Source organism: Ursus maritimus, unplaced genomic scaffold, assembly GCF_017311325.1.
Source record: "Ursus maritimus isolate PB19 unplaced genomic scaffold, ASM1731132v1 scaffold_7, whole genome shotgun sequence".
NCBI classification, from domain to species: Eukaryota; Metazoa; Chordata; class Mammalia; order Carnivora; family Ursidae; genus Ursus; species Ursus maritimus.
In genome coordinates, this window is record NW_024426885.1 from 71,197,231 (window position 1) to 71,224,946 (window position 27,716).

A 27,716-nucleotide genomic window follows, 5' to 3' on the forward strand; every position below is an offset into this window, starting at 1 on the left:
TGGGTTTACCACACTTTTATTACCAGTACTCAGTGGGAACAAAATAATCTTTGGGGGGTTACTTCTGTTTTTTCTGTTTCTTAGCTTGTCCACTTTTCTTTTGTCCTTTCTTTTTCTTCTTAATGACAACAGCTTTTTCTCCAATAAACAAACTTTTAGAAGGCCCTACATTTTTTGAAGCAAAATTAAGTCCCTGCTTAGGTTTACCAACATTCTTCAAACTGGGATTTGAGTTTGGTTTTAATTTTTCTTTATTAACAGAACGCATGACTCTGAGTTTTCTTCCCATCAGTTCAGAATTATTTAATTTCAGAGCAAGATGAACAGCATCTGTATTCTGCAATAAAAATCAATATATTAATTCCCACCAGAAACTCCTCTGTGAAGAAACCAGTAAAATTGTGACCTGAATGGATTAGAACAATTTTCAAGCTTGCCCACAGACAGAAGCCCCTCCCATTTCCACCTCCACGAGATCTGATTCCACGGGTTTCAGCAACTGCGCTTAAAGTGTCGTTTTCATCACGTTCCTCATGAGTTTTCCCCCAGCAAGCACTCAGCTGCCTTGTCACATGGTCAGGTTAAGTCACACCCAACAGGCTTCATTTTTCTCATTGTAAAAGGGGAGTTTCAGTCAACGACATTAGTCACATAAAATCTTTTAAACTAATGAACCTCTCCTCTCACAGGCTCTTTCTGCAGAAGCCCCACTGTGTTAGTTGACTTGAGAGAAGGGAACAGTCTCTGAGACACTGAACTAGATGCCCTGCAGGCCTCCGTTTAGATCCCAAATTCTATTACTCTTTTATTGTAACATAAAATCACTAAGAGTTAACAATGAATATTCATGAGATATTTGTTAAGGACTTCACAAACTTATCAATAGTAGACAGCAGAGAGACAGTAAGGTAACTCCAATCCAGTCATGATGGAAACAAAAGACTGTGACCACGTTTGTCAAAAGCTATCTGGTAATAAAACATAGCAAGAATATTAAACATGGTCAACGTCTCTTTGATGAGGGAGCAGAAGGCCAGCTGAGGACAAAGCACAAGCTGACACCCTGCAACCAACTCCCAGGAGGGTAAGTGTGACATTCCTCAGGCATTCCTGGATGCCCTTAAACTAAGGGAAGGCAATCCAGGGAATGGGAGAAGATACTTGCAAATGACATTTCAGATAAAGGGCTGGTAGCCAAGATCTATAAAGAACTTATCAAACTCAACACCCAAAAAACAAATAATCTAGTCAAGAAATGGGCAGAAGACCTGAACAGACACTTCTCCAAAGAAGACATACAAATGGCCAACAGACACATGAAAAAATGCTCAACATCACTAGCCATCAGGGAAATACAAATCAAAAGCACAATGAGATACCACCCTACACCAATTAGAATGGCAAAAAATAACAAGACAGGAAACAAGTGTTGGCAAGGATGCGGAGAAAGGGGATCCCTCCTACACTGTTGGTGGGAATGCAAGCTGGTGCAGCCACTCTGGAAAATAGCATGGAGACAAGACATTAAAAACAGAGCTACTCTATAACCCAGCAATGGCACTACTAGGTATTTACCCCAAAGATACAGATGTAGTGAAAAGAAGGGGCACATGCACCCCAATGTTCATAGCAAGTGTCCATAATAGCCTAACTGTGGAAGGAGCCGAGATGTCCTTCAAGAGATGAATGGATAAAGAAGATGTGGTCCATATATACAATGGAATATTACTCAGCCATTAGGAAGGATGAATACCCAGCATTTGCATCGAAGTGGACAGAACTCTAGAAGGGATTATGCTGAGTGAAGTAAGTCAAGTTGAGGACAATTATTGTATGGTTTCACTTATATGTGGCACATAACGAATAGTGTGTTGGACCACAGGGGAAGGGAGGGAAAACTGAACGGGAAGAAATCAGAGAGGGAAATAAACCATGAGAGACTCTGGGAAACGAACAAGGTTACAGAGGGGAGGAGGGTGGGGGAATGGGGTAAGCAGGTGATGGGTATTAAGGAGGGCACATGTTGCGATGAGCACTGTTATATGCAACTAATGAATCATTGAACACTACATCAGAAACTAATCATGTACTGTATGCTGGCTAACTGAACATAATAAAAATAATTTAAAAAATAAAAATAAAAAACTAAGGGAAGGGAAAAACAAATGGTTAACTGACTGAGATCACAGTCCTGCAGGACATGAGTGCCCAGCAGTTTACAAATGTCTTCGAGATTTACAAGGAAAAAGTGTTATCAATAGCCTAACTTCCAGAGACCCAAAGACTAAATTTCCTGCAGCCCCAACATCATCCTCCCTTCCACAGCGATGTGGGAAACAAGAGGCAGAAGGGAATGTAAATAAAATTAAATTTCTTTATAACCTGGGGCCCACTGACAAATATTTGAGATAGGCAGGGTATAACATTCCTCCAGGGAACTCCCAACTATCTTAATGTTAATGCCTTACTAGAAGGAAAAACAAACTCCTTTAGCTTGACAATAGCCAAACCTCCAGTATCCTGTGAGTCTTCTTCGGTATATGAAAGTCTTTTTGGAAACCTCCCTTTATCTTTACCTCCCCTAACACCCAAGCATATAATCAGTCACCCCTCACACTTAAAATGCAGTCCTTTCAGACTTCCTGTCCCACGCTTTCATAAAATCACCTTTTTGCACCAAAGATGTCTCAAGAATTCTCTCTTGGCTGTTGGCTCCGGACCCCAACACTATCACTCCAAAAACTACATCATTTGGTGGCCAACGTGGGGCTCCATCTTTTTATCTGGACTCTGAGCTTCACAGGAATCTTGGTGAGTACTTTTTCTTCTCTTCCTTTACTCCCAGTTCAGGGGTTTGAAAGGAGTACTGTCTTACTGGCACACTTTCATGCTGATCGCTCAGGCTGCAATCCTCTAGCCCATGGCTACCCTACAGGGAGGAGAAAGCCTGCCTTTTGGCTAGAAGTTAGTACCCTGGCTGGAATGGTAATAAGACCCAGAAACCTGATGCCCTCTCTTTATTCCTGTCCTCTTACAAAGTTGTCTGTCTTGGGCATGGGACAGCCACCTAAATGACTAGCACGGCTGCCAATCTTAAGACTCCTGGTGTGAGGTTTCCTCCTCATTGGTCTAATGTGATCCCCTCCACGTCTCTGGTCTAGCCGCTTCTGGCTGTGGGACCTCCACTGGGAGGCTGAAACCAGTACCTTACTGAATTAAAACCCAACTGGGGACGGTTTCCTAGAGAAGTTGGCTGTACAAACTACAAGTGTTGGAATGTCACTTAGATCACGATGGATTTCAATCTTTACTGTTTTCTGTCAATGTCCTCTACTAACTACTTAAATCACGAAATTGGGTAATTTCCCTTTGTAAAACTGGTATTCTAGTGTTTTCCATGGGTTAAAAACGGCGGGTTCTTCATGGCTTTCACAGCGAGGCAAACTCAGTCCATACGCCAGGCATCCATCTGTAGCCTAGGATGCAATGGGGAAGCAGGAGGACGCTAGCATCCCACCTACAGTAACTTTTACTGCGGGCCTGCCTTCATGACAAGGCAGGATGGTGACCAATAGCAATTTTCATTTGAGGGACGCCTCTGGTTGCTTTGACACCCAGAACCTCTGACATAACCCTTCGTGGGCCGCCACCTGGGAGTCAGTCGAAGGCGGGGCTGGGGGGGGGGTTGCAGGGTGTCAGTTTGTGCTTTGTCTTCAGCTTGCCTTCTGCGCCCTCATCATCTTGACCTAGTCAGTAACAGCCTGCCGGGAATCTATCCTAAAGAAGTAATCAAAAACTGCAGGCAAACATTTGAAGGAAAAAAAAGCAACCACTCCAATTTCATTATTACATGGAAAAAGAGAGAACACTGCAAATTTCCCACATTTGGGAAACATTAGTGAAAAGACAGTATAAATAATTTTACATCGCTAGATGGAACATACTCACATGACAGTTAACAACACAAAGCAGGTTGCAAACTATGTTTATATGTTCCCAGATAAAAGTCCAATTATATAAAAGACACACAAAACCTGAAAGGAAACGTATTAATGGATGCTTGTGAAGAGAAGAAAAACTTAAGTGCCATCAGGTAGTATGTATATTCTAATAGTATGAATATTCTAATAATATTAGGCATGAGACACTGGTTAATATTTAGTGAGCTAAATATAACCAATTTCATTCAAACACTAAAATTTCCTTCTACGTGTATCAATGGTCAATTCTTTTCCCCATTTCACAGAAGGTGGAAATTCAAAGATTTGATACCTTAAACATCCAATATCTAAAACATTATTTAATAACTAACATGGAGAAAAAGGGAACGAGAATGGCTTTTGGTGAAGTGCAATTACAGGAACAATACTCTGTCATGGGAGGGTATGAGTTGAGGTTTCTGAAGATGGAATTTGAAGGTGACAGTGACAGTTATGTCTGAGTGATGAAAGAGCAGTGACCAGCTCATTGCAGAGGATAGTGACAATGCACTGGTCTCCCATACCTCAAAGAGCACATAGCCGAACCCTCTGCCGACTCCGGTAACACGGTCTCTCACAATCCTTACTGCCACAATACTCCCACAGTCCAAAAAGTGTTCCTCAACCGCAGTTTCTTCAACTTCTAAAAACAAATTCAACCAAAGCGCAAGTAAGGACAGAATTGCCTTAGAAAAAGCTGGAGATGTTAAATAATATAGCAAGTTAATATAATATAGTTAATAGAGCAAGCCCCATGAAACTTCGTCAAGTTAACATTCTATGCTTTTTCAAGTTAGTCTTACGGCAAAACATTAGGTTACTACTCAGTTGTTATTTTCCTGCTATTTTAATGATAAATGGGTGCTTTATTGATTTAAACAAACTTACTGTACGGGAGATTCCCCACAAATACTGATCTCTTGTCCCTCTGAAACATAAAGAGGATTAGTAAAAATCACTGGAGCAGAAAATGGAAGTCATCCTAAAATCCACTCTTTCCCTCACCCCATGTATCTGATGGGTCTCCACCTCCTGATTTAACCACACACCAGTCCCGTCTGTTTCTCCGTCTTCCTGCCTGAATGTGAGTGAGCATCAGAGGAAGGAGTTTTTTGTTCGCAGCTAGCCCTAACACAAGGCAGTCAGTGCTCTAGAAGGGTGTGCTAGATTGGCAAACGCTCTCTGTACTGGGCCAGCCAGCAAGTATGTTAGGCTTTGCTGGCCCTGTGGTCTCTGTTGTAACTACCCCCCTGCTCGTCACAGTGCATTAACACGTAACCTAATGGGTATGGTTGTGTGCTAATAAGACCTTATTTAAATAACACAGGCCCCAGATGGATCTGGCCGTCGGGACGGGTCAACAATCAAAGCCAGGCCTTGGTCACTTCTCAACTAGGTCACCCCAACACCCACATTTAGTAATGGACACTCTGATTCTGTGGTGAGCTCTTACAGTGCAGCCTTCATTCACTGTGAGAGACCTTGGTCAATTGCAAATCTCCTGCATTTAAACCTATGGGACTGCTCCTGGACAAAATCCAGACTCTTCAACATGGCAGACCACAGTCTTCATGATTTGGCCTCTCCTATTTCTCCAAAAGCAACTCTTACGGCCGCTCTTCCTCACACTTTACCTGCTAATAACTGTATCAAGTTCTTGCCGTTCCCTAAACAAATTAAGTTTTGGCCCCCACCACATATCCTGTTTAAAATTTCTTGGGCCTAGGTAACACTGACTCATCTTTCAAGTCTGATAGAGCACCTGTTCTCCTGGGAGCCCTCCTTTGTCCCTTCTTGCCGGCACCTCCCCAAGTCAAGTGTCCCACTCCCAAGCTGACAAAGCATCCTGAGTATTTATCATAAAATAGTGTCACAATCAGCCCATCTGTTTGTCTTCACCTTTTTACCATGTTCCTCTAGAGAACTGAGACTATATATATCTCAGCACTGCATGCCTGACACAAGGTAGGGACTCAAAAACTGTTTAAGGAGCAGTTGAACTTTCTCGATCTCAGTATATGAAATAATGTATTGGCCCTGATGCTCTCCAACATCCCTTCCAGGATGCCTCTCTAGGGGTGAGGGTGGAAGAACCATGTTCTCAGAAGCTGTTGACTGAGGTCCTTGTGCCACCCTGGGCACCAATGCTGTGACCACACAGGGCAAAAGTGTTTCCTTCTCGGCTTCCCTCATACTCACTGCTGATTCCACTCCTCTCCTAGCAAAAGCTCAGAAGAAAACGTTTCTCCCTCTGAGATTCTAGTTAAGTTCATTAAACAACTCAACTACTACTTACAGATGAAGTGTCAGACGCAAGATCAACTCTAATACGAAACCCATCTGCAATTTGGGCACCATTTCTGCATTATAAATACGAAGAGGGAAGACAGCTGTTAAAAATGAGCACCAAATATTTACTGTAATATTCACTCTAAAGTCAAACCAAAGAATAAAGCATGTACTCATACATACTAAAATACAATCATTCTGTTCAAATCTCAAAGAAGTAAAATTACCTTTTTAATGCTTTTGTAGCAGCGCTCTCGTCCTTAAACACAACATAAGCATTAATATTTTTCTGATCAGGATGAATTTTACGTCTATACAACAACAAAAAAAGACAATATAGAATATGTTAATCTCAAAGTCACTAAAGTAATACAGCTTGTTTCCTACTCACTCTGAATCAACACACATGATAAGAATTCCTGGGGGAAGCTTCATCTCTTTTAATAGATCTTTAGTAACAACTCAAAAAATAACACACAACTTTATATATGTCACCTGTGCCTTATTAGTCATCAATCATTATGAGAGAGCAAGCAGGCCCCCTGGGCCATGCTACAAGGTGAAAAAAGAGAATCTTTTTTTTTTTTTTAGATTTTATTTATTTGACAGAGAAAGAGACAGCCAGTGAGAGAGGGAACACAAGCAGGGGGAGTGGGAGAGGAAGAAGCAGGCCCCCAGCAGAGGAGCCTGATGTGGGGCTCGATTCCAGAACACTGGGATCACGCCCTGAGCCGAAGGCAGACGCTTAACAACTGCGCCAACCAGGCGCCCTGAGAAATGAGAATCTTAGCTGCAGCTCTGTACCTAACACACATATAAGCAGATGTGACAGCCAACTTGATTTGTCCTTTTTATTGTAAAATAAAAACTACACAAACATGTACAGCTCAGAGAAATATTAAAGATCAATATCCTTGTAGCCATTGCCCACCGCAAAGCCTGTCTCCCTTCCTTCAAAGGTACCACAACCCCCACTTTTAAAGAAACCACTTCCTTGCATGTCTACACAGTTTTATCATTCAAGTGTGTATTCCTTTTTATTTTTTTTATTTATTTGTGAGAGAGAGACAGAGGAGCAGGGGGAGGGGCAAAAGGAGAGGGAGAAGCAAACTCCCCAGTGAGGGGGGAGCCTGATGAGGGGCTCGATCCCAGGACCTGAAGATCATGAAATGAGCCAAACCCAAGAATCAGACACTCAACCGACTGAGCCACCCAGGCACCTTGCAGGATCCTCCTTTTCTCTCTCTACCTTACTATTCAACCTATCGAATTTTCCAAAGCCTGGATTTTGTTGAGTGCAAGCCCACAGTATAGCTTAACATGTACCTCTGTCCTCCCTATTTCTTGGCGAACTGGCAGCCAGGTCCAGAGGTTTGATCGGACTCAGACTGGACCCCTCTGTCAGGACTGGAGGTAAAGCTTTGTTCTTTCAACGGAAAGCATGTTATGACTGGTTTTCACTCTTTTTTAATGACGGCAGCTATTGCTGCTCAATGCCTACACCCACTAATTCACTAGGTTTGCAAAATGGTCATGTAATTTAGATGTGAACAATCAGCAAAAAGGACCTAGTAATGACCACAGTTTCTTCTCTGAAGACTTGAACCTACTGTCTTTGAAGTAGCAAAAATGCTAATAAACAAATGAGTACCATCAAAAAAGGTACCAGGAAACGTCAGGGCATTTCTCATGGTGTTCTGTAATAACATGCTACACTACCTGATAGTTTTATATTGATAAAACCAGCTATGATTTATTGAATGCCTAATATAACACCGGCACCATGTTGAACATTTTATGTATTTCATTTAATCTCACATCTCTGACATGGGTGTTACTTTTCTGATTTTATGGATAAGGAAGCTGAGACTCAGAGAAGCGCCATGATCACAAGGCAAGGAGTGGCCAGCCTAGGACTTAGAACAAGCCTAGCTGACTCCCCTCCTTGGGTCCTGCAACACAGAGCTGCTGACAACATTCTAACCAGCTTGTCCTAGGGCAGTCCTAGTGTTGTAATGTTTGCATCCTCCCCAAATTCATATGTTGAAATCCATTTAACGCCCAATGTGAAGGTAATAGAAGGTGGGGCCTTTGGGCATTACTGAGGTCATGCGGGTGGAGTCCTCACGAACAGGACTAGGGCTCTTAAAAAGGAGACCCCCACAGAGCTCCTAGGTCCCCTTTTAACTTACTGTTTCACCTATAAAATGTGAGGGCCCAGTGAGAAGGCACTGGCTATGAGTCGGGAAGCTGACCCTCACCAGAATGCAACCATGCTGGCACCCCATTCTCTGACTTCCCAGCCTCTGAAACTGTGAGAAGGGAATTTCTATTGTTTGTAAAAGCCATCCAGTCTGTGGCATTTTGTTACAGCAGCCCACATGGACTAGGACAAACCCCAAGACAGCCTAAATGGAATGACTTTAAAAACTCTTAATTGTACTCTGTTACTTGATGATAAAAGACCCTTGCTTGGCACAGGGAATGAAGAGGGCAAGAGTGCAGTGCTGCTCCTTTCTGTGCGGCAAGAACATGTTTTGTATCAAGCTTGATGGATGAATTAAAAACACTAATGACATGTAGAGTTCTACTTCCACCTAGCAGGTAGAAAGCCAGGAATAGCATCACTCCCACCCTGAACAGTAAGAAGCCAGACCGCCTACAACACTGTAACTTTTGTTGAAGCTACCAGCGCAGAAGACGAAGGGAAACCAAGCAGCCTGAAAGCTAAAGCAAAGACAGGCCCATCGGAGGAGACAGCAGGCAGCTCTGGTTCACAGGACAGGTGCCAGACAAGCCAGATGGACAGATTTCAGCTAGGATTTAATAAACTGCTAAAGCCCAGTGTGGGCTGGGCCTGAAATGGAATCTCTGGAGGCCGCCAACACAGGGGTGCACGCCCACTGGCAGGCTCTGCTCCACTGACCTCTGCCGGTGTTCCCGGGAATGACGGAGGGTAGGTGAGAGTCCAGAAGCATCCATGGGGGTGTGGGCTGGAGAAGGGAAGGGCCAAGGCTAGTGTGGGAAGGGCACAAAGACCCGTCTGGATTCTTCTCCCTACAGAGAGGGCTAAGCTGCTGGGGCAGAGGCAGCAAACTCTGTTACCCCCAGGGCACAGGGAATACCCTTGTGGCCAGAGGAAGGGAGGCCTTCCACCACAGGGCAAGGATTGGGAAATGTTCTCCAGCACAAGACCCACCAAAGGCACAAGGCAGAGTGTGGCTGCCATGGGAGGGAGGGCCGGTTGAGTGCACGGATACACAGATAGACAGGGCCTGTCTGCATCTGAGGCTGAACCAGGAAATAGAGAACCCCACTGCCCCCAACCAGACCACCAATAAACAGTACTCTCTACATTAGATCTTCAATAAAATTTAAAACTTTTGCTCTTCAAAAGACATCCTTAAATAAGTTAGCCATATACTGGGGCAAAATACCCAAAACATATATATCAGAAAAAGGTCTTACATCCACAATAAAGAACTCTATACAACTCAATAATAAGCCAGGGCGCCCGGGTGGCTCAGTTGGTTAAGTGTCAACTCTTGATTTCTGCTCAGGTCATGATTTCAGGGTTGTGAGATTGAGCCCTGTATTGGGCTCCATGGAGCCTGCTTAAGATTCTCTGTCTCCTTCTCCCTCTGGCCCTCCCCACTCTCTTAAAAAAAAAAAAAAAAAAAAAAAAAAAAAGACAAGCCACCAGAAAATGGGCAAAACTTTTGTACTGATGCTTCTCCACAGAATAGATACAAATAGCCAATAAGCACATGAAAAGACACTCCATATCTTTAGTCACCAGCAAAACAGAAATTGAAACCACATGACAAACCTTTGAATGGCTAAAATTAAGTGACTGACGACATCACTTGTTGTGAAGGATGTGAAGCAACCGGAGTCCTTACACAGCGCGTAGAATGTAAAATGATGCGACCACTTTGGAAGTTAATTGGGCAGCTTCTTAGAAAATTGACATAGACCTACCACAAGACCCAGCAACCCAACACCTCCAGATACTTTAGCAAGAAAAATAGTTTGTACACCCATGTTTTTAGAACCTTTAGTCGTGAGAGCCCCAACCAGGAAATAGCGTGAATATCCATCAACATGGCCAAGGGATGAACACATTTTGGTACAGCCACACCATGGAATACTACTGGGCAATTAAAACAACAACAACAAAAAACAAGCCACTGAACATCCAACACTATAAGCGAATCTCAAAATCATGCTGAGCAAAAAAAGTAAGTAAGAGTACCTCCTGCATGATGAGTCCATTTACATAAAATTCTAGAAAATGCACACTAAGAACAGAGACAGGGAGCAGGTTAGTGGTTGCTTGGGGACAGGAGGGGGTGATGATACCGAGAGTGATGAAGCATCCAGTATCTTGACTGTGGAAATCATTTCATGAGCACGTATATATGCTAAACTTATAAAATCATAGATTTCAAATATATGCAGTTCACTGAAGGTAAGTTATACCTTAATAGAGTAGAAAGAAGGCTAAAAGAATTGACTGTACGATAAAGCAAAAAGTTTTATATGGCAAAATCCTCCAAGCAAAAAAGCAACTGAAAATAAGGAAAAATATTTGTTTTTTTTTTTTAAGATTTATTTATTTATTTATTTGAGAGACAGAGAGAGAGAGAGAGAGAGAGAGAGACAGCCAGCGAGAGAGGGAACACAAGCAGGGGGAATGGGAGAGAAAGAAGCAGGCTCCCAGCGGAAGAGCCTGACATGGGGCTCGATCCCAGAACTCTGGGATCACGACGAGCCGAAGGCAGACGCTTAATGACTGAGCCACCCAGGCGCCCCAGGAAAAATATTTGTTGACTCAAATCACTAAAGACTAATTTCCTTAACATCCCACAAATCAATAAGAAACAATTCAACAACAAAAAAATCGGCAAATGATGGTAATAATTCACATCAAAGGAAGCACAAAAGACTCCTGAATATATGAAAAGATGCTCACTCATAAAAGAAATGCAAATTACAAATATTTTCCACCCATCATTGAAAAGCTCAAAAACATACATTTGTAAAGGTGTAGGAATACACGTAGGTTACCATTTCTGGGATAGCAGTCAAAATTACAAATGCAAATACCTTTTGACCAAACAATGCCACTACTAGAGATTTATCCTACAGATAATTCTCACGTGTACAAAATCACATGCAAACAAGGTTATTCACTCAAGCATTATTTGTAATGGCCACAAGACTGGAAAAAACCTCAATATCCATGAGTGGAGTCTGTTGACACAAGTTATCGTACACCTTACAGAATACAGAGGTGCTCTGAAAAATAGGGAAGCAATTTTCACACTGATAAACTGATCTCCAGCAGTTTATAGTAAGTGGAAAAAAAATGTGGAGTACACATATCGAATACCACTGTGTCAAAAGTTATGTGTGGGGAAAAGAACATATATATGTATGTATCAACTTGTAAATGCATAAAATGTCTCTAGGAAGTTATACAAAAAAGTAAAAATAGCAGCTGCCTGGGGCAGGAAATTGGCTGATAGGGAAAAGGTCTAGGAGAGAAACTTTTCACTGCATATACTTTTTTTTTTTTAAGTCGCTCCATGTCCAGTGTAGAGCCGCCCAACAAAGGGCTTGAACTCACGACCCTGACATCAAGACCTGAGCCGAGACGGGCGCTTAACCGACCGAGCCACCCAGGCCTCCTCACGGCATACACTTTTACACTTAACCATTTGCTTCGTTATTTGTTCAAATAATTTTTAAAAAAACTTTAATTGGGTGCAGGTGTCACAGAGGTCAATGGCAATCATAGTGTAAAAATTCCATTTTTCTGGCATCAAAACTCCTCAGGGCTCCTATGAGGACCCTGGTTTCTGCTGACACTTGGGCCCTGGCTTTCAGCCTCAGAGAGGAATAGGTTTATATGGCCTGAAGAAGGAGGCTGTGTCTTACCAAATTTTCCATCCCTTACAGTAGCTGGACAATGGCCCTGCATACAGGAGGATTGACATGTTTGGTTACTGAACAAACAGTACTGGAGTCAGTAACTAACACTTACCAAGTGTTAACTATAAACCTGACACTGTGATGGTATGGAGAAAAACTGGCAAAAACCTAGTCTGCCAAACAAATCTAAAATAAGAATCAATGTAGAAATGAACCCACCAACATGCTCAAAGGGGCCACTGTAATTTAAAAATTCTATTATTGTAGGATTCCCAGGAATTTTTTTTTATTTTTTATTTATTCTTGAAAGATTTTATTTGCAGAGAGAGAGAGAGAGAGAGGGCACAAGCAGGAGAAGAAGCAGGCAGAGGGAGAAACAGGCTCCCCGCCCAGCAAGGGGACTTGATGCAGGACTTGATCCTTTTTTAGGGCTGAATAATATTCCTCGGGATCAAGACCCAAGCTGAAGGCAGACGCTTAACCGACTGACCCACCAGGTGTCCCTCCCAGGAATTTTTCTTTTTAATTTTATTTGAGCATAGTCAACACACATTACATTAGTTTCAGGTGTACAACACAGTGATTCAACTGAAAGAAATCTTTTTAACTTTATTCAATCAGTACTGGCTGAGGCAACTCATGACTTTTTTCTTTTTATTGAGATATAATTGACATATAACATTATATTAGTTTCTATTGTGCAACATAATGATTTGGTATATGCATATACTGTGAAATGATCACCACAATGAGTCTAGTTAACATCCGTCATCATGCATGGTTACAATTTTTTTTCTTATGGTGAGAACTTTTAAGATCTACTCTCTTGGCAACTTTGAAACAATCAAAACGTTATTATTACCGTAGTCACCATGTTGTACATTACATCCCCATGACTTACTTAGTTTATGACTTGAAGTTTGTACCTTTTGACCACCTTCACCTGTTTCACCCACACCTCCTCCTCTGGCAACCACTTATCTATTCTCTGTGTCTTTGTTTTTCTTTCATTTTTTTAAAGATTTATTTATTTTAGAGAGAGTGCATGCACAGGGTGGATGGGCAGAGGGAGAGAAGCAGACTCCCCGCTGAGCATGGAACCCAACCAGGGGCTTGACCCCCACAACCCCAAGATCATGACCTGAGCTGAAACCAAGAGTCAAAACACAACCAACTGAGCCACCCAACTGCCCTGAGTTGTTTTCCATTCACGGACTTACTTCACCTGGCATAATGCCTTCAAGGTCCACCCATGTTGTCAAACACGGCAAGATTACCTTCCCTTTTTTAGGGCTGAATAATATTCTTGTGTGTGTGTGTGTGTCCATTCATCTATTGATGGATACTTACAATGCTTCCATGTCTTGGCTATTGTACTGCAATGTTTTCAAAGTACATTATTTTTTTAATTTATTTATACACAAATGTACATACATACATAATGTGTGTGTATATATATGTACATATATAATATACACACATATACATATATACACGTGTATTACATATATTACATAGGCTCCACACCCAGCATGGTACCCAACATGAGGCTTGAACTCATGACCCTGAGATCAAGACCTGAGCTGAGATCAAGAGTTGGAAGCTTAACTGACTGCGCCCCAAAGTACATTATTATATTTTATCTAATATAATTTATGTATAGATGTAATCTGCATACCTATTAATATATTTATATTTCATATATACACCTCTGCTTGTAAAATCTATTATTTCATGTCCTAGTTAGAAAAAACCCCAACATTAGAGATTAATAGGAAACCCTGCAGAGAACTGAAGGTAAATGAGAAATAAAGGTGTACACTTTGACCTCACATGTTATATATCAATTATATTTCAATTTTTAAGATTAATGAGAAATAAAGGAAGAGTAAAGAAACTTGAATGTCTCATCCTTGACACCAGGTGGATAGGAGGGTAGGGGAAAATCCCCTGAAAATATGAACCACAAGCCACACTACCAGCATGGTCCCCAAACCCTCAGAGAGCTTGAAGTGGTCTTGAGCTGGTAGTACCCCCAGGTAACTGACAGAAGCAAACATGAATTCTCTCTGGGAAAACGTGACCAGCCAACAGCAACTGTGGGGCATTTCTGATTTTCAGACTCATCCAGACTTCAAAATGTTAAGATATGAGAAAATGTGTACCTTAGAACTGATAAAATATGGTATTTATGATTTATATTAGAATATCTGGGCACAAAATTTTCTTATTCTCTTCCAAACACTATGCTCGATTAAACATCCTTGAAATTTCTCATGGCACATTTTCTGGTAAGTTATTTTATAATACTTTCTGTGACTCTACCATTTTTGTTAAGGCTTAAAGACAAACATCTGACAAGTTTATATGCTATTACAAACATAAGAAAATGGTCAAGTATGATGTCTTACCCAAATATAAAAATCCATGAAAACATGATCTCAACATTTAACCAAAATGAAAGAGAGTTTAAAACTACTCCCTTTCTGTAATTATAAACTTACTTTATTGCTGCCAACTTTTTGGACAAAGTTCCCTCTGCTGGAATCTTTTAAGAGAAAAAAAAAAAGAGTATTAAAGAAAATTCATTATTTGAAATATTACTTCAAAATAATTGTATTTTAATTAATTGAATTCTAAATATCTTATTCTGATGTGATGTGATAAAACATTTGAGGGAAATACTGAATCCTGTCCTAATCTTATATGAATGACAAAATTTTCCAATGATATAAGACCAAATTCAGATTTCACAGGCATTAACTCTCCATCTAGATGGAAGTAAACATAATGTGCCCTCAAACTGTGTCAGATGACTCAAAGGGGTCTCTGGTCATGAGGGGACACTGATGTTGAAAATGCATATGAAAAATAGAAGGAAAACTTTTATAAAATAAAGCTTGGAAAAAGGCAACATTTCTAAATTAATATTTTATTGTAAATTCTATAGGATTTTAAATATGTTGAACTAAATTGGAAAATAATGTAAAGACATATTTGCCAACTGGCAAAAAACAAACAAAAAAACAAGAAAAAATGGTATCTTTAATTGGGCAAATAAGGGAACCGCCTTTACATTCAAGCTCACTTTATTTTCAGTCATATACAGTATTCCTTTAGTACTACTTAAGAGTTGGGGGGGTTCTAGGGAGGGACAACTTTATGGAGGAGACGGAAACTCAAGTCAACAACTGTAACTATCAGTGACGTGAGAATACAGTCGGGTACTGAGAAGACAAAGGTGAAAAGATACAGACCCTGCAAGTTCACCAGTATGCATGTCAATTTAACTTAGGGCAGTAACTATAAATCTCCTCTGGAAATCTTTCCTAGTCATCTGATACATAGCAAAATTAAATTCTCAATTTGTCCTGTTCAAACTAACACAGAGTCAATATGGACAGTTTAACAGTGCAAGACATGAGAAATGCTCAAGTGAATTATCGACAGGTGAATGACAGTCATCAAAACACATTTACCAGGTGACTTCTAGGAGCCTGCATCAAGATCCTATTACTGAGGACACAAATGAGTAAGTGTAACATAAAGCAATAAGGTACAAGAACAATTCAGAGGAAAAAATACCACTTGATGGTATAAAGAATCAGGAAAAACTTGAATAAGTGACTTTAAAAAAAAAATTTTTTTTTTAAAGATTCATTTATTTATTTGAGAGAGAGAAAGTACACGTGTATGCACGCATGAGCTGGGGGAGGAGCAGAGGGAGTGGGGGAGAGAATGTCAAGTGGCCTCTGCTCTGAGCCCAACGCGGGGCTCCATTTCAAGACCCTGAGATCCTGGCCCGGACCAAAATCGAGAATTGGATGTTTAACCAACTGAGACACCCAGGTGCCCCTGACATTTTAACCGCCTACAGAAACACAGACGGTACCTTACTAGGCAAAAATGAGGCTTCAAGGAGGATTCCCAACAAAACGAACTGAGCAAAAGGACAGGAGTGAGAAAGCCCAAGTGCATGCTCAGCACTGAGGGAAGCTCCGGGCTGCAGGAGAGTCACATGTAGAGGCACACAGGGCCTCGGGACCAGGCCGGACGACTGTCAGGCTCAGAATCAGGACAGATTTCACTCAAAGCAAGAAAAATGTAAGGGTTTTACGCAATTCCATGTATGTTTGATGTGCACAAGGTGCAGGTACTGGTAACCCAGGGATGAGCAAGACAAAAAGGGTATTTGCGATCACGGCTCCCAGTTGGGTGGGGCGCACGAACAATGCAGCGATTACAGAACAGCATCGTAAGGACTATGATGACATACAGCGTGCGGGAGAGCGCACGGCAGGGTCAACACACAGACCAGTAATCCAGGGACAGGGAAGAATCTGGCCAGGCTCCCCTAAGGTAATACCAGGCCAAGGGGGGTGGGTGTGTGTGTGTGTGTGCGCACACATGTGTGGTGTGGTGTCTGCATCTGTAATGATCATGAGTTCCATTAAAAAGAATTTCTAGGAAAATTAGGTTGACAGTGGGTATGCTGAACAGAGGTAGACTGAAGGTAGGAACCATAACAAGCCTCTACAACTATTCTGGCAAGACATAATGAGAACCTTGGTGAAAACAATGCAAAAAGAAAGGAAGGACTCCTCTTGGAAAAAAACCACAGCTAAACATAGGCAGGGATACAAACAAAGGACTGGGTGGGCCAAAGAAGAGTCCAAGGCACTGAAGAGGCTTGCAGCCTGGGTGGCAGGAATTCATATAGAACGTCAGCACACAGCACAGGATGGGGCTGGGGAGAGACGGAGGTGAGCTGAGACGTGCTGAAACCAGGGTGCTGAAGATACCCAAGTGGACGTGTCAGGGAAGGATCTGATATGGAAATGGGACTCTGAAGGGCAGTCAAAATATACATGAAAAAAGTAAGAAACAAACACCTTGACAGAGATTATGGAGACCGCGCCATAGATTTTAAGATTTGAGAGAGAGCGAGCTCACACACTGGGGCCAAGCGCATAGGGGGTGGGGTGGGAGGGGCAGAGGGAGCACAGGAGTCTTAACCAGACTCTGTGCTGAGTGAAGAGCCAACTGAGGGCTCGAGCTCAAGACCCTGAGATCGCAACCTGAAATGAAACCAAGAGAGTCCTACAATTAACCGACTGCCCCACCCAGATGCCCTGGGAAATGTCTGTTTTTAGAGAAGTGAGCAGTTTTGCCCTCTGGGAACATTTGGCAACGAATGGAGAAACTTTCGGCGCTTACACCTGGGGTGGGGAGGGTGCTACCAGCATCTAGTGCCTAGAAGCCAGAGACACTGCCAAACACCCTCTAAAGCACAGGGCAGCCTCCAACAACAAAGAATTACCTGGCACAAAACATCCATAGCATCAAGGCTGCGAAATCCCATTTTAGAGAATCACATGAGAAAGAACAGTTAGAAACAGGGAATAAACATTTCTTCTGTTTTAACACGCACTAATTACATTTTAAAAATATGAACGAGAAAAAAAAAGATGCTATTTCATGCTCCAAGGAGCATGGCTATAACTGGTCTACAGAGTGCTCAGTGGGTGAAATCAGGTACTATCCACTTCTATAAAGGTTTAACATTAAAATGATTTATTTTTTATTTTATTTATGTATTTATTTTTAAGATTTTATTTACTTGAGAGAGAGAGAGCAAGAGACAGAGACAGCACCAGCTGGGAGGAGAGGGAGAAGCAGGCTCCCCACTGAGCAAGGAGCCCAATGCAGAACTCAATCCAGGTATTATGGGATCATGACCTGAGCAGAAAGCAGACCCTCAAACTATTGAGCCACCCAGGCACCCCAATTTTTTTTTTAAAGATTTTATTTATTTGAGAGAGAGAGAGCATGCAAACACAAGTGGGGGGGAGGCGGGAAGGGCAGAGGGAAAGGGAGAAGCAGACTCCCCACTTAGCAGGGAGCCTGACATGGGGTCCCATCCCAGGTCCCTGAGATCATGACACTAAACCGACTGAGCTGAAGAAAGACACTAAACCGACTGAGCCACCCAGGCACCCCTTTTTTAGACTTTATCTGCCGGGGTGCCTAAGTGGCTCAGTCAGTTAAGCGTCTGACTCTTGATTTCGGCTCAGGTCATCATCTCAGGGTCCTGAAATCAAGCCCTACATCTGGCTCCACGCTCAGGAGGAAGTCTGCTTGGGATTCTCTCCCCCCATCTCTCCTCCCAACCGCTACTCGTGTGTGCCTAAGCCCTCTCTCTCTCTCTCTCTCTCTCTCTCTCTCAAATAAATAAAATCTTTAAAAGAAATAAATAAAACTTTTGACTGTCTATACTCAGAGTGTAAGTACTGTCTGCAGTAGTCACACAAACTTCCTGTATCAAATGCGTAAGATTCTAGAAATGCTATTCAACATGCACTAATTTTTTTTTTAAGATTTTATTTACTTATTTGTCAGAGAGAGAGAACAGAAGCAAAGGGAGCAGCAGGCAGATGGAGAAGCAGACTCTCCACTGAGCAAAGAGCTCAATGTGGGACTCGATCCCACATCGATCCCACTCGATCCTGAGATAATGACCTGAGCCGAAGGCAAACAAACGCTTAACGGACTGAGCCACCCAGGCATCCCAGTATGTATTAATGTTCTGCAAACAAAAGTCACACATCCACCCTCCAACAATGGTATCATTTTACTATGTGAACTCATTAAATTATGAACAGAGTCCAAGCGTCAGCACTACATACTAAGAGGACCTCCTCTTCTTTTGGGCTAGATTTGAACCTGTTGATTCAAAAGGTTGTGCTTCTCTATCTCACTAATACTAACATGTTAAGTCTGACTTAAATGCAATACATTTTAAGATTTCCAATTTCAAGGTGGGGAGAACACATACCAGAGAACGAAATCGTACAGACTCTATTTGTCCATACTCTCTGAAAAACGACTTCAGCTTCTAAAACAAAGAAGTATATATATACTTTAGTTTACTTTCAGGACATCAAATAAGTGTTATAAAAAGGAATTAAGTACAACTGTCTGATAACCTTTTACTGCCAGGTTTTATTTTAAGAATATTTCAGGAATAGTTGACTATTCAGTTGGAAGACAAAAAAAATTCTACTGAAATTTATACACACACGTACACACACACACACAGTGTATACATACATATGTTCATATACACACAACTCAAGTTCTTGTTACTACCCATAAGGTACACAACATTTTTGTCCTTCAATCTTTTATAATCTTTACCACATATACAGTATAAAAGTAAAGGGCATATTTGGGGTTTAGTGAACCCCACACAGTGGAAGAAACTTAGGATGCATTCATTCATTTATACAACACTCACTGAACCTCTTACTATGTGCTAGGCACTATTTCAGGTTTACGTTCTAGTTATATGTAAGAAGAGACAGCTGGAAGAAAGAAAAAACCGGGACAGAAGCCCATTGCAATACTTCAAGTAAGATTTGCAAAAACCTGAATTAGGGCAGTGACTATGGGAACGGAAAGGAGAGGGTGTATACTGGAATCAAGCCATAGAATGATTAATGTAATCATTTATAATGCCGTTATATGTTAATAACTTATTAATTATGCGCTTATTCAATAAAGGAAGCGTAAACAAAGTTATGAATTATTAACATCTCTGAATCTTTACAACATGCAAGTTACACACTTACCTTCTTATTACATGTGACAGGCAAATTCCCAACAAACACAGTTCTCTCATTCTTTAATCTCTCCTCTTCTTGGTTGATTTCAATTTTCTTTCTTTGATTTACAACTGTGTAATCTGTATCATGAAGTACTTTTTTATCTGCTACTTTAATACCAAATTGAGAATTACTCCTTTTTTGTCCCTGTTTTTGATGAATTTCTTCTTCTAAATCAGCACTTGTTAGCGCGTTTTCCCTTTACAAGGCAAAAAAAAAAAAAAAGCAAACAGAAAAGAAGGAATGAGTCATGAAAGTCAGGTGTAGTATTTGGCAAAGCACAAGGATTAGAAATATTTCCCACCTGGGGCGACTGGGTGGCTCAGTCAGTTAAGTGTCTCTTGATTTCCACTCAGGTCATGATCTCAGCATCTCAGAGCTGTGAGATCCAGCACCACCTCAGGCTCATGGAGCCTGCTTAAGATTCTCCTTCTCCCTCGCCAACCCCCTCAACATTCGATCTTTTTCAAAAAAAGAAAAAAATTCCCACCTACTTCTGGCTTTCCTAAATATAAATTTATGGTTCATAAATGTATCTAAATTTAAAAAGCAGCATTATTAAAAAGTGACTGGTATCTTTAGGAAACTCAAGATTAGAAAAAAAATCAAGCTCAATTTTTGAAGATATATTAAAACTGCCGGGTAATAGGGCAACCAAAGTTCATTTCAACAAAAGTTGGTTCATTTAAATCTCTTGGAGATTAAATTTATGCTCTATGAATGCCTAGTTTCATTCTCTGTTCTAGAACTCCAGGGGAACCACAGCACTCCCAGGGGGTCTATAAAGGTTAATATGGGCTGCAAAATACTTCATAAAAGCAACCCTGTCCAGAGAGAAAACCAGATTTCCTATTTGTACTAGTTCTGTAATATTTAAAGGACTGCTTGTCAAAAGTACATTCTGAAATGGCAAATACAATAAAAGCACTGGTGCACATGGATAAGTGAAATCTGAGCATCACTTCTAACAGAAAACTAGACGGGGATCTTTTTTGTTTTGTTTTGTTTTGTTTTAGTTTGCTTATTTGCTTTTAGTACTCTCTACACCCAGTGTGGGGCTCAAACTCACAACCCCTAGATCAAGAGTCACATTCTCTTCCAAACAAGCCAGCCAGGTGCCCCTGGACCGGGATTTTAAGGAGGGGAGAGAATGGATAGTCATGGGTAGTAAATGATTCATTCACTCAGTAAATATTTACTGGGGTCCTTCTCAGTTCTAGCCTCTGGGGACAGAAAGATGAAGAGACTATTAAAATGCTTCTCACAGGAGGAAAGGCAGTGTCTGGCACACAGTGCTCAGTACATTTTGACTATTATTACTCTTCCACTAGACCGTAAGTTCCACTAAGGAAAAGGTTCATGTCGAGTTTTTTGTCCACTATGGCATATAAAGTACTGAGCAGGAGTGAAGGCAACCAAGACAGTATGGTGGGGAAGGAACCAGGTCAAGATGGACCATGGCTGTTAATGCAAACATGCTTACATTGTATCCCATGGAGAATAAAGAGCCACTGAAGACTTTAGAGACTGACTAAAACAGATCATTTGGGCAGCAGAGCAGAAGATAATTAGGAAGGGGGCAAAGCTGGATACGGGAGATAATAAGGAGACAGTTATAATGGCATGTAACTGAGAAGACAACAGACCAACAAGAGAAAGGGAGGGGTGGAAAGGGAGAGAAAGATTAAAGAGATAAGTAAAAGACAGCATCATCAGGACTTGGCAGCTGAGTAGACGTGCAGGGAAAAGAGAGAATATAACATGATTCCCAAGTCACTGGCTCAGGCAACTGGAAGGCTGGTGGTACCATTCGTGTCGAGGAACAGGTTTGATGAAGATAAGCAGCTCAGTCTGAAGTATTCTGAACTTGAGGCGCAGCTGACTCTTGAACAACATGGGTTTAAACTCCACTTACATGTGCATTTTTTTTCGATAAATACGGTACAGTACTATAAATGTATTTCCTCTTCCTTATGATTTTCTCAAAAACATCTTTTCTCTAGTTTACTTTATTGTAAGAATATATACTATATATAACATATAAAATATGTGCTTATCAACTGTTTATGGTACTGGTAAGGTTTCTGGTCAACAGCAGGCTATTAGTAGTTAAATTTAGAGGGAGTCAAAGTTATATGTGGATTTTTTACTGTGTGGAGGTTGGTGCCCCTAACCATTCCATTGTTCAAAGGTCAACTGTATATAGAAAATACAGGTGCAAATGAGAGCAGGCAAACAGATTCACAGGTCAGGACATCAGGAGAGAAATCAGAACAATGCAGCCATGGGAATAAATGAGATTGCTCAGAATGAATGGTAGAAAAAAGGCCGAAGAAGGTGACCAAACACAGAATTCTGAGGAAAATCAACATTTACAGAGCAGTCAGAAGAAAAGGTACCCACAATAAAACTGAGAAGAAACAGACAAACAAGGAGAGTCAGAAGTGACTGCTATCAAAAAATCTAATAGCTGCACCGAGATGCCCTTCAACAGATGAATGGATTAAGAAGTTGTGGTCCATGTATACAATGGACTATTACTCAGCTATCAGAAAGAACGAGTTCTCAACATTTGCTGCAACATGGACGGCACTGGAGGAGATAATGCTAAGTGAAATAAGTCATGCAGAGAAAGACAATTATCATATGATTTCTCTCATCTATGGAACATAAGAACTAGGAAGATCGGTAGGGGAAGAAAGGGATAAAGAAAGGGGGGGTAATCAGAAGGGGGAATGAAGCATGAGAGACTATGGACTATGAGAAACAAACTGAGGGCTTCAGAGGGGAGGGGGGTGGGGGAATGGGATAGACTGGTGATGGGTAGTAAGGAGGGCACGTATTGCATGGTGCACTGGGTGTTATACGCAACTAATGAAGCATCAAACTTTACATCGGAATCCGGGGATGTACTGTATGGTGACTAACATAATATAATAAAAAAACATTAAAAAAAATCTAATAGCTGCAGAAAGAATAGCAGCCATGTGAAATGCAAGAGAGGACTCACAAGACAAAGGCTTACTTTACTGTCTATGAAATATGGCAACTACGTCAGGAGGGCTCTGCGGAGTACTGTTTCAGAAGTTGGATCAGATCATAGAAAAACAAACACAAGCAAACAATCAGACTACAAGTTCATGGAAGATAAAACAGATCCAGAAAAGGAAGAGAACACAGGTATCACGTTTTTCTGAAAGCCTGACTATGAAGGGAAGGACCAAGGGAATGGTAAGTAGCAAAGGGGGAAACATGACTATAGACAGGGTTTGGTTTTGTTGGATTTCTCTTTTTAGGATGAGAATCTTGAGCACGTTTGTATGGTAGACAGGGAAAAGTCACAGGAAACAGAAGAAAATGGATATATCTGATGGCATAATCCGGAAGGAGGCAGAAGAAGAGGTCTGTGGTATACACAGCACAGGTGAATGAATTAATCTTGGACAAGGAGGATGACACCTTTCTCTAAGAGAAAAGAAATTAAGGATGCATAAATACACTTAGTAGGAGGTCAAAAAGCAGTAGTAACTGTTAGCAATTAATAGCTCTCTGACTAGGTAACAACATCACTTGGGGAGAGAGAAATGAGAAATAAAGGGCTTGAAGAGAGTGGCTTCGCAGACTGAGTAAAGTCACCTGGGAACCTGTGATGTTACTGCTATTTGGATCTTGATCAAATACACTGTAAAAAAAACTTTTTTAAGCTAATGGCAGAAATCTCATCTCTGACTTAGAAAATTTAAGAAAACAAAACTCATCTTCTTCATGCTGAAATACAGATTTAGATTACAGATCTTAGACTTGCTTCCACTTAATGAGGCAGCTATGAATGGGGCGAAGATGAAACAACACTGGCCAAGTATGAATAACTGCTGATGCTGGGTATATGAGGTTCTCCTCATCCTTTTCAAATTTTGAATATATAATAAATTTTCCATAATAAATTTTTTTGTAAAGATTAGAACTATGAAATGAGAAACAACGATGAATATTGCAGGTACAAGAATCTCAGTTTCTTTACCATCTAATTTAACATCAACTTAAGAGAATTCTACCAACCTGTTTGCCAACTTCTTGTCTGCATCAGAAAGTTTCTTCTTCGCTTTCATTGTTTTTGAAGGTTCTTGCAAAAGTGGTCTCTGAATTTGGGATGTGCTTTCTTCCTCCTCATCCCGTTTCCTTTTATTGGTAGTCTCCTTTTAAAAATTGGAAGTTATGTTTGAGACCTCATCTTTTTTTAATAATTTAGCAGTCTTTCTGAATTAGCAAATTTTCTCTCCCACTGGATGTCCAGTAATGAAAGGTAGTTAAAATTTTTTAAAAAATCCTATCTGCCCCACTCTAGAAACCAAACCCTGAGAGACAAACTGCTTGTTTTAAAAAAGGCCGTCCTAATAGGCCATTCGGAAAAAAACCCGGTGACTTACTTTAGGCACAGGCACATACACGGGTTGAAGCTGAGGCTCTAAAGAGCTGAAGAGGGTCGCCAGCCGAGCTGTGCTGTCTCTGGATGGGCGCTTGCCCTGGAACAAGCTGCTGGCGACTTGTCCAACCACATAGTCTGCTGTCAGATTCCCGCGAACGCCGTCGTCCGGGTCGTCTCTAGACACAGACGACACAAACTCAGCCACGCCACGCCCCACCGTTTCGGCCGCCCGAGCTCCCGAACGCCCACCTTCGCCCAGGTAGACGTGATACGAGCCACTCACCCTTCCGCTGCACTTCCCTTTTTCTTCCGTTTGTTCTTCCCTTCCACCCGCATTCTCATCCCAAAGCTTCCTACACTGAGGCCGGCACGCGCGGTCGCACTTCCGGCTCCCGGCTACTTCTGCTCCCGGGGCCACGCCCCTTCCGCTCTGGGCTGCGTTGGAGCCGGAGACACCCAGAGAGTTGGGGTAGGGCTTCCGGCAGCGGGTTGGCCTTCTTCAGGTTTGAGAGAAACCTTTCTTGGGAGTGAAGGAAGTCTTCGAGAGTATTTGAGGCCTGAAGTATAAATAAGAATCAGCCAGACTGGGTGTGGGGTGTCAGTCCAAGTGGAGGGAAAACACGGTCGAAAACCCCTGAATCATTGACGAGGGAGGAGGGAGGTTTATCAAGGAAGTAGGTTCCAGGCATGCTGGCTATATGATACTGACAACTGGTGAAACGGTGTGAAGCGTACGTGGGTATTCTTTGCATTGCTCTGGCAATTTTTCTGAAATTTGACACAATTTCAAAATTAAGTTTAAAGTAGTGAAAGCCCCAACCCTAACCTCTCTGCCCTATTTTGCCAGATCGTTGGCACTCAAATCTCTTGCTATTTCTCAGTCTAATTTCGCAGACTCCTCCCCCTCCAAACCCGCACATTCTAGCCTTTTTTATTCCTTGTTATTCCTTTACCTTTTGTTCTTCCTTTACCTAAAATTATCCTCTTTACTCATTTTCACCTGCAAAAGCATGCCCATCCTTCAAGACCCAGCTCCGATATCTCAGGAAAATTTCCCAGCTATTTGCAATAATTTTTTTCCCAATCCTTCATCAAAATGCATTAGTCTTAATGTACACTCTCTCTAGATGTCTAAATGGGTGTCTTATTTATCCTATTTCTGTATCTCTATTTGCTGTACCTAGTGAATGTCAATAAACTTATTTTTAGGTAATAAAAGATAAAAAGATAATTAGATAATTGAATTCACCACTTTGGGGGTAAAAGCAGATCGAATTTTGACTCTGTGAATAGACCTGCTTTCTGAAAGCTGCTTAACAGAAGTCATTGAGAATATAGGTGACCTTTCATAGGCCACATCAGAAAAACATGAAAAAAAAAACCTCAGTATTTATCTGCTTGGCCCTGGTTTTGAATCTAAATTTTAGGTTTCCCATAATTGTGACCTTGCAGTATTTCACAAAAGATGGGACAAATCCAACTGTCCCTATTTGCAATTCAAGCATCTCCCTCCATCTATCCTATACAGTCCAATGAAGAAACTCTAATTTTTCCTTCAGAATGGCTCCCAATCCCATTCCCTCCCTACACTCTCTAGCATTATTCCAAGAATCATTTTATCTGTAGCACTGCAACCTCATCACATTTGGCCTTTCCTGACTCTTCCTCTCCATTCTTGCCTACACATTCCGTTTCCAGATGACTCTCCCTTGAATGTTATTTCAAGGTTTGCATCTCCTGTCACCATCACATCTGTCATCACAATTCCGGTATGTTCATTCATCACCCCCACTGGTTTTCCCTGACCTTCCAGTTTAGCACATATTTTATTAGGTCTTACATATATTACTTCCACAACTAAACCATGAAACTATTCCTCCAGGGTACCACATCTAATATATACAAAAACCATCATGATGTTAGCCAAAGATCCCCAAATAGTAGGTTAAAATTAAAAGAAAGGTGGAGAAATGGACTCAAAAAGAATGAAAGGCAGCACACATTTCTAGAGGAAAACAATTAGGGTTAAAGAAGCTGTGGCTGGAGAGTTAAAAAAATGATCCCCACTGCCTTTCAGAACTAATTTTAAGTGTTTGGAGATCACTTAACCCCCCTGAAGAGTTTAAAAGATAAAGACTCTTTTCATAGGAAAGTATAGACCAGGGGTGCCTGGGTGGACCGGTCAGTTAAGAGTCCAACACTTGATTTCAGCTCAGGTCCTGACCTCAGGGTCGTGAGTTCAAGCCCTACACTGAGCTCCACACGGGGCATGGAGCCTACTTTAAAAACAACAACAACAACAAAAAAACAGAAAAAAACACTTTGTAAAAAATGTCAGTGGTCTTATCTGTGCTGCTTCAGCTTCCCCCAATCTCCCCAGGTTAAGAAAATTAAGAAGACCTCACTCTCAGGTTAGTTCAGTAGGGGGAAAAAAAGTTTTGGAGAACACTATAAAAAACATATTCTCTTAACTTTACCACACACTGTAAGTAGGTTGATAAAACATAGTTCAGGAGACCAGATGAAAACGTAAGTCAAATTCTGGTAATACCATGAAATTCTCAAACTTGCCAGAGGAGCTGGGAAGAAGGGAGAATGGGCAGGAAGAGAGGCCCAAGAGTGTAAACCTCGACTCCAACAAAGTTTGGAATCGTTCTCCTTTAGAGCACTGCTTCTGTAACATACAAAGTAGGTTATAGTAGTTCCTTCATAAACAAGGTTTCATGATCAGGCAAGACTGAAAACAGTAGGGTAAAGGAAGTTAGCCAGGTGTCTCTTCCCAGGCCTCCTCAGTTTTTAATATGCTAACAATGAATCTCTGTGGGGAAAAAGGTGCTATACATGGCATATATATTTGACAACTCCCAAAGCACTTCCAGGAACCAGTATTCTAGGACTTCATTTTGGGAAGCACTGTTCTACAGATTTTCAAACTCATCCCTTAGAAGTTAAACAAATTTCTGTAAAAATAAAGGGTCATCCCAACGGTGGGGATCCCAAACTATACATTTGAGCTTTTTAGGCCTTAAGAATTGTTTTAAGAAAGGACTGTCTCTTCATGAAAAGTTCATTAAATGGAGCAAAAAAACTAATTACCGATTTTTTTAAAAATGGGGAGAAAAGCAGTGGTTCTCAACTCAGATGCATATTAAAGTCACTGGAGACCTTTAAAACCAGATCGACATGCAAGTCTCATCCTAGACCAATTAAGTACAACTCTTTGGGGGGCAAGAGCTGCCCCACCACTACCACCACTACCATGGGCACAGTATGAATACGGACTATTGTTTTAACAATGCCCAGATGATTCCAATGTGCAGTGGGGTAGAGTACACTAAAAGTAAAAAGTCCAATGAAATTACAAGACAGAAAAAAGGAAAAAAAATTTTTTTTCTTCTTCAGACAAACCACCAAGTCATA

At 41.3% G+C, this 27,716-nt stretch overlaps 1 protein-coding gene across 2 annotated transcripts; it reads right to left on the reverse strand.

Annotated features, from left to right (window-relative positions):
* Positions 1–24,739, reverse strand: RBM34 (RNA binding motif protein 34). 2 transcript variants are annotated; one of them, XM_008689558.2, is made up of 11 exons: positions 24,580–24,739; positions 24,298–24,472; positions 23,930–24,066; positions 19,838–20,069; positions 19,042–19,101; positions 14,711–14,754; positions 6,497–6,580; positions 6,277–6,340; positions 4,869–4,908; positions 4,505–4,623; positions 1–337 (listed from the first exon to the last, which is right to left on the reverse strand). In XM_008689558.2, exons 1-11 carry the CDS (start codon positions 24,636–24,638, stop codon positions 59–61), a joined length of 1,293 nt encoding a protein of 430 aa, XP_008687780.1. In that variant the 5' UTR covers positions 24,639–24,739; the 3' UTR covers positions 1–58. The 2 variants fall into 2 exon arrangements, with proteins under 2 accessions (XP_008687780.1, XP_040480280.1); XM_040624346.1 differs by lacking the exon at positions 19,042–19,101.
* Between the last annotated feature and the right edge of the window lie 2,977 nt (positions 24,740–27,716).

What these genes read in the sequence shown, in the direction of transcription:
- RBM34 (XM_008689558.2), bottom strand. Translation starts at nt 24,638, where the DNA reads ATGAGAATGCGGGTGGAAGGGAAGAACAAACGGAAGAAAAAGGGAAGT. An exon ending in AAGGGAAGTGCAGCGGAAGG is followed by an intron (nt 24,473 to 24,579) that starts GTGAGTGGCTCG and finishes GTCTGTGTCTAG; the next exon opens with AGACGACCCGGACGACGGCG. An exon ending in AAAAAGTTGGCAGCAATAAA is followed by an intron (nt 6,581 to 14,710) that starts GTAAGTTTATAA and finishes GTTGTTGTATAG; the next exon opens with ACGTAAAATTCATCCTGATC.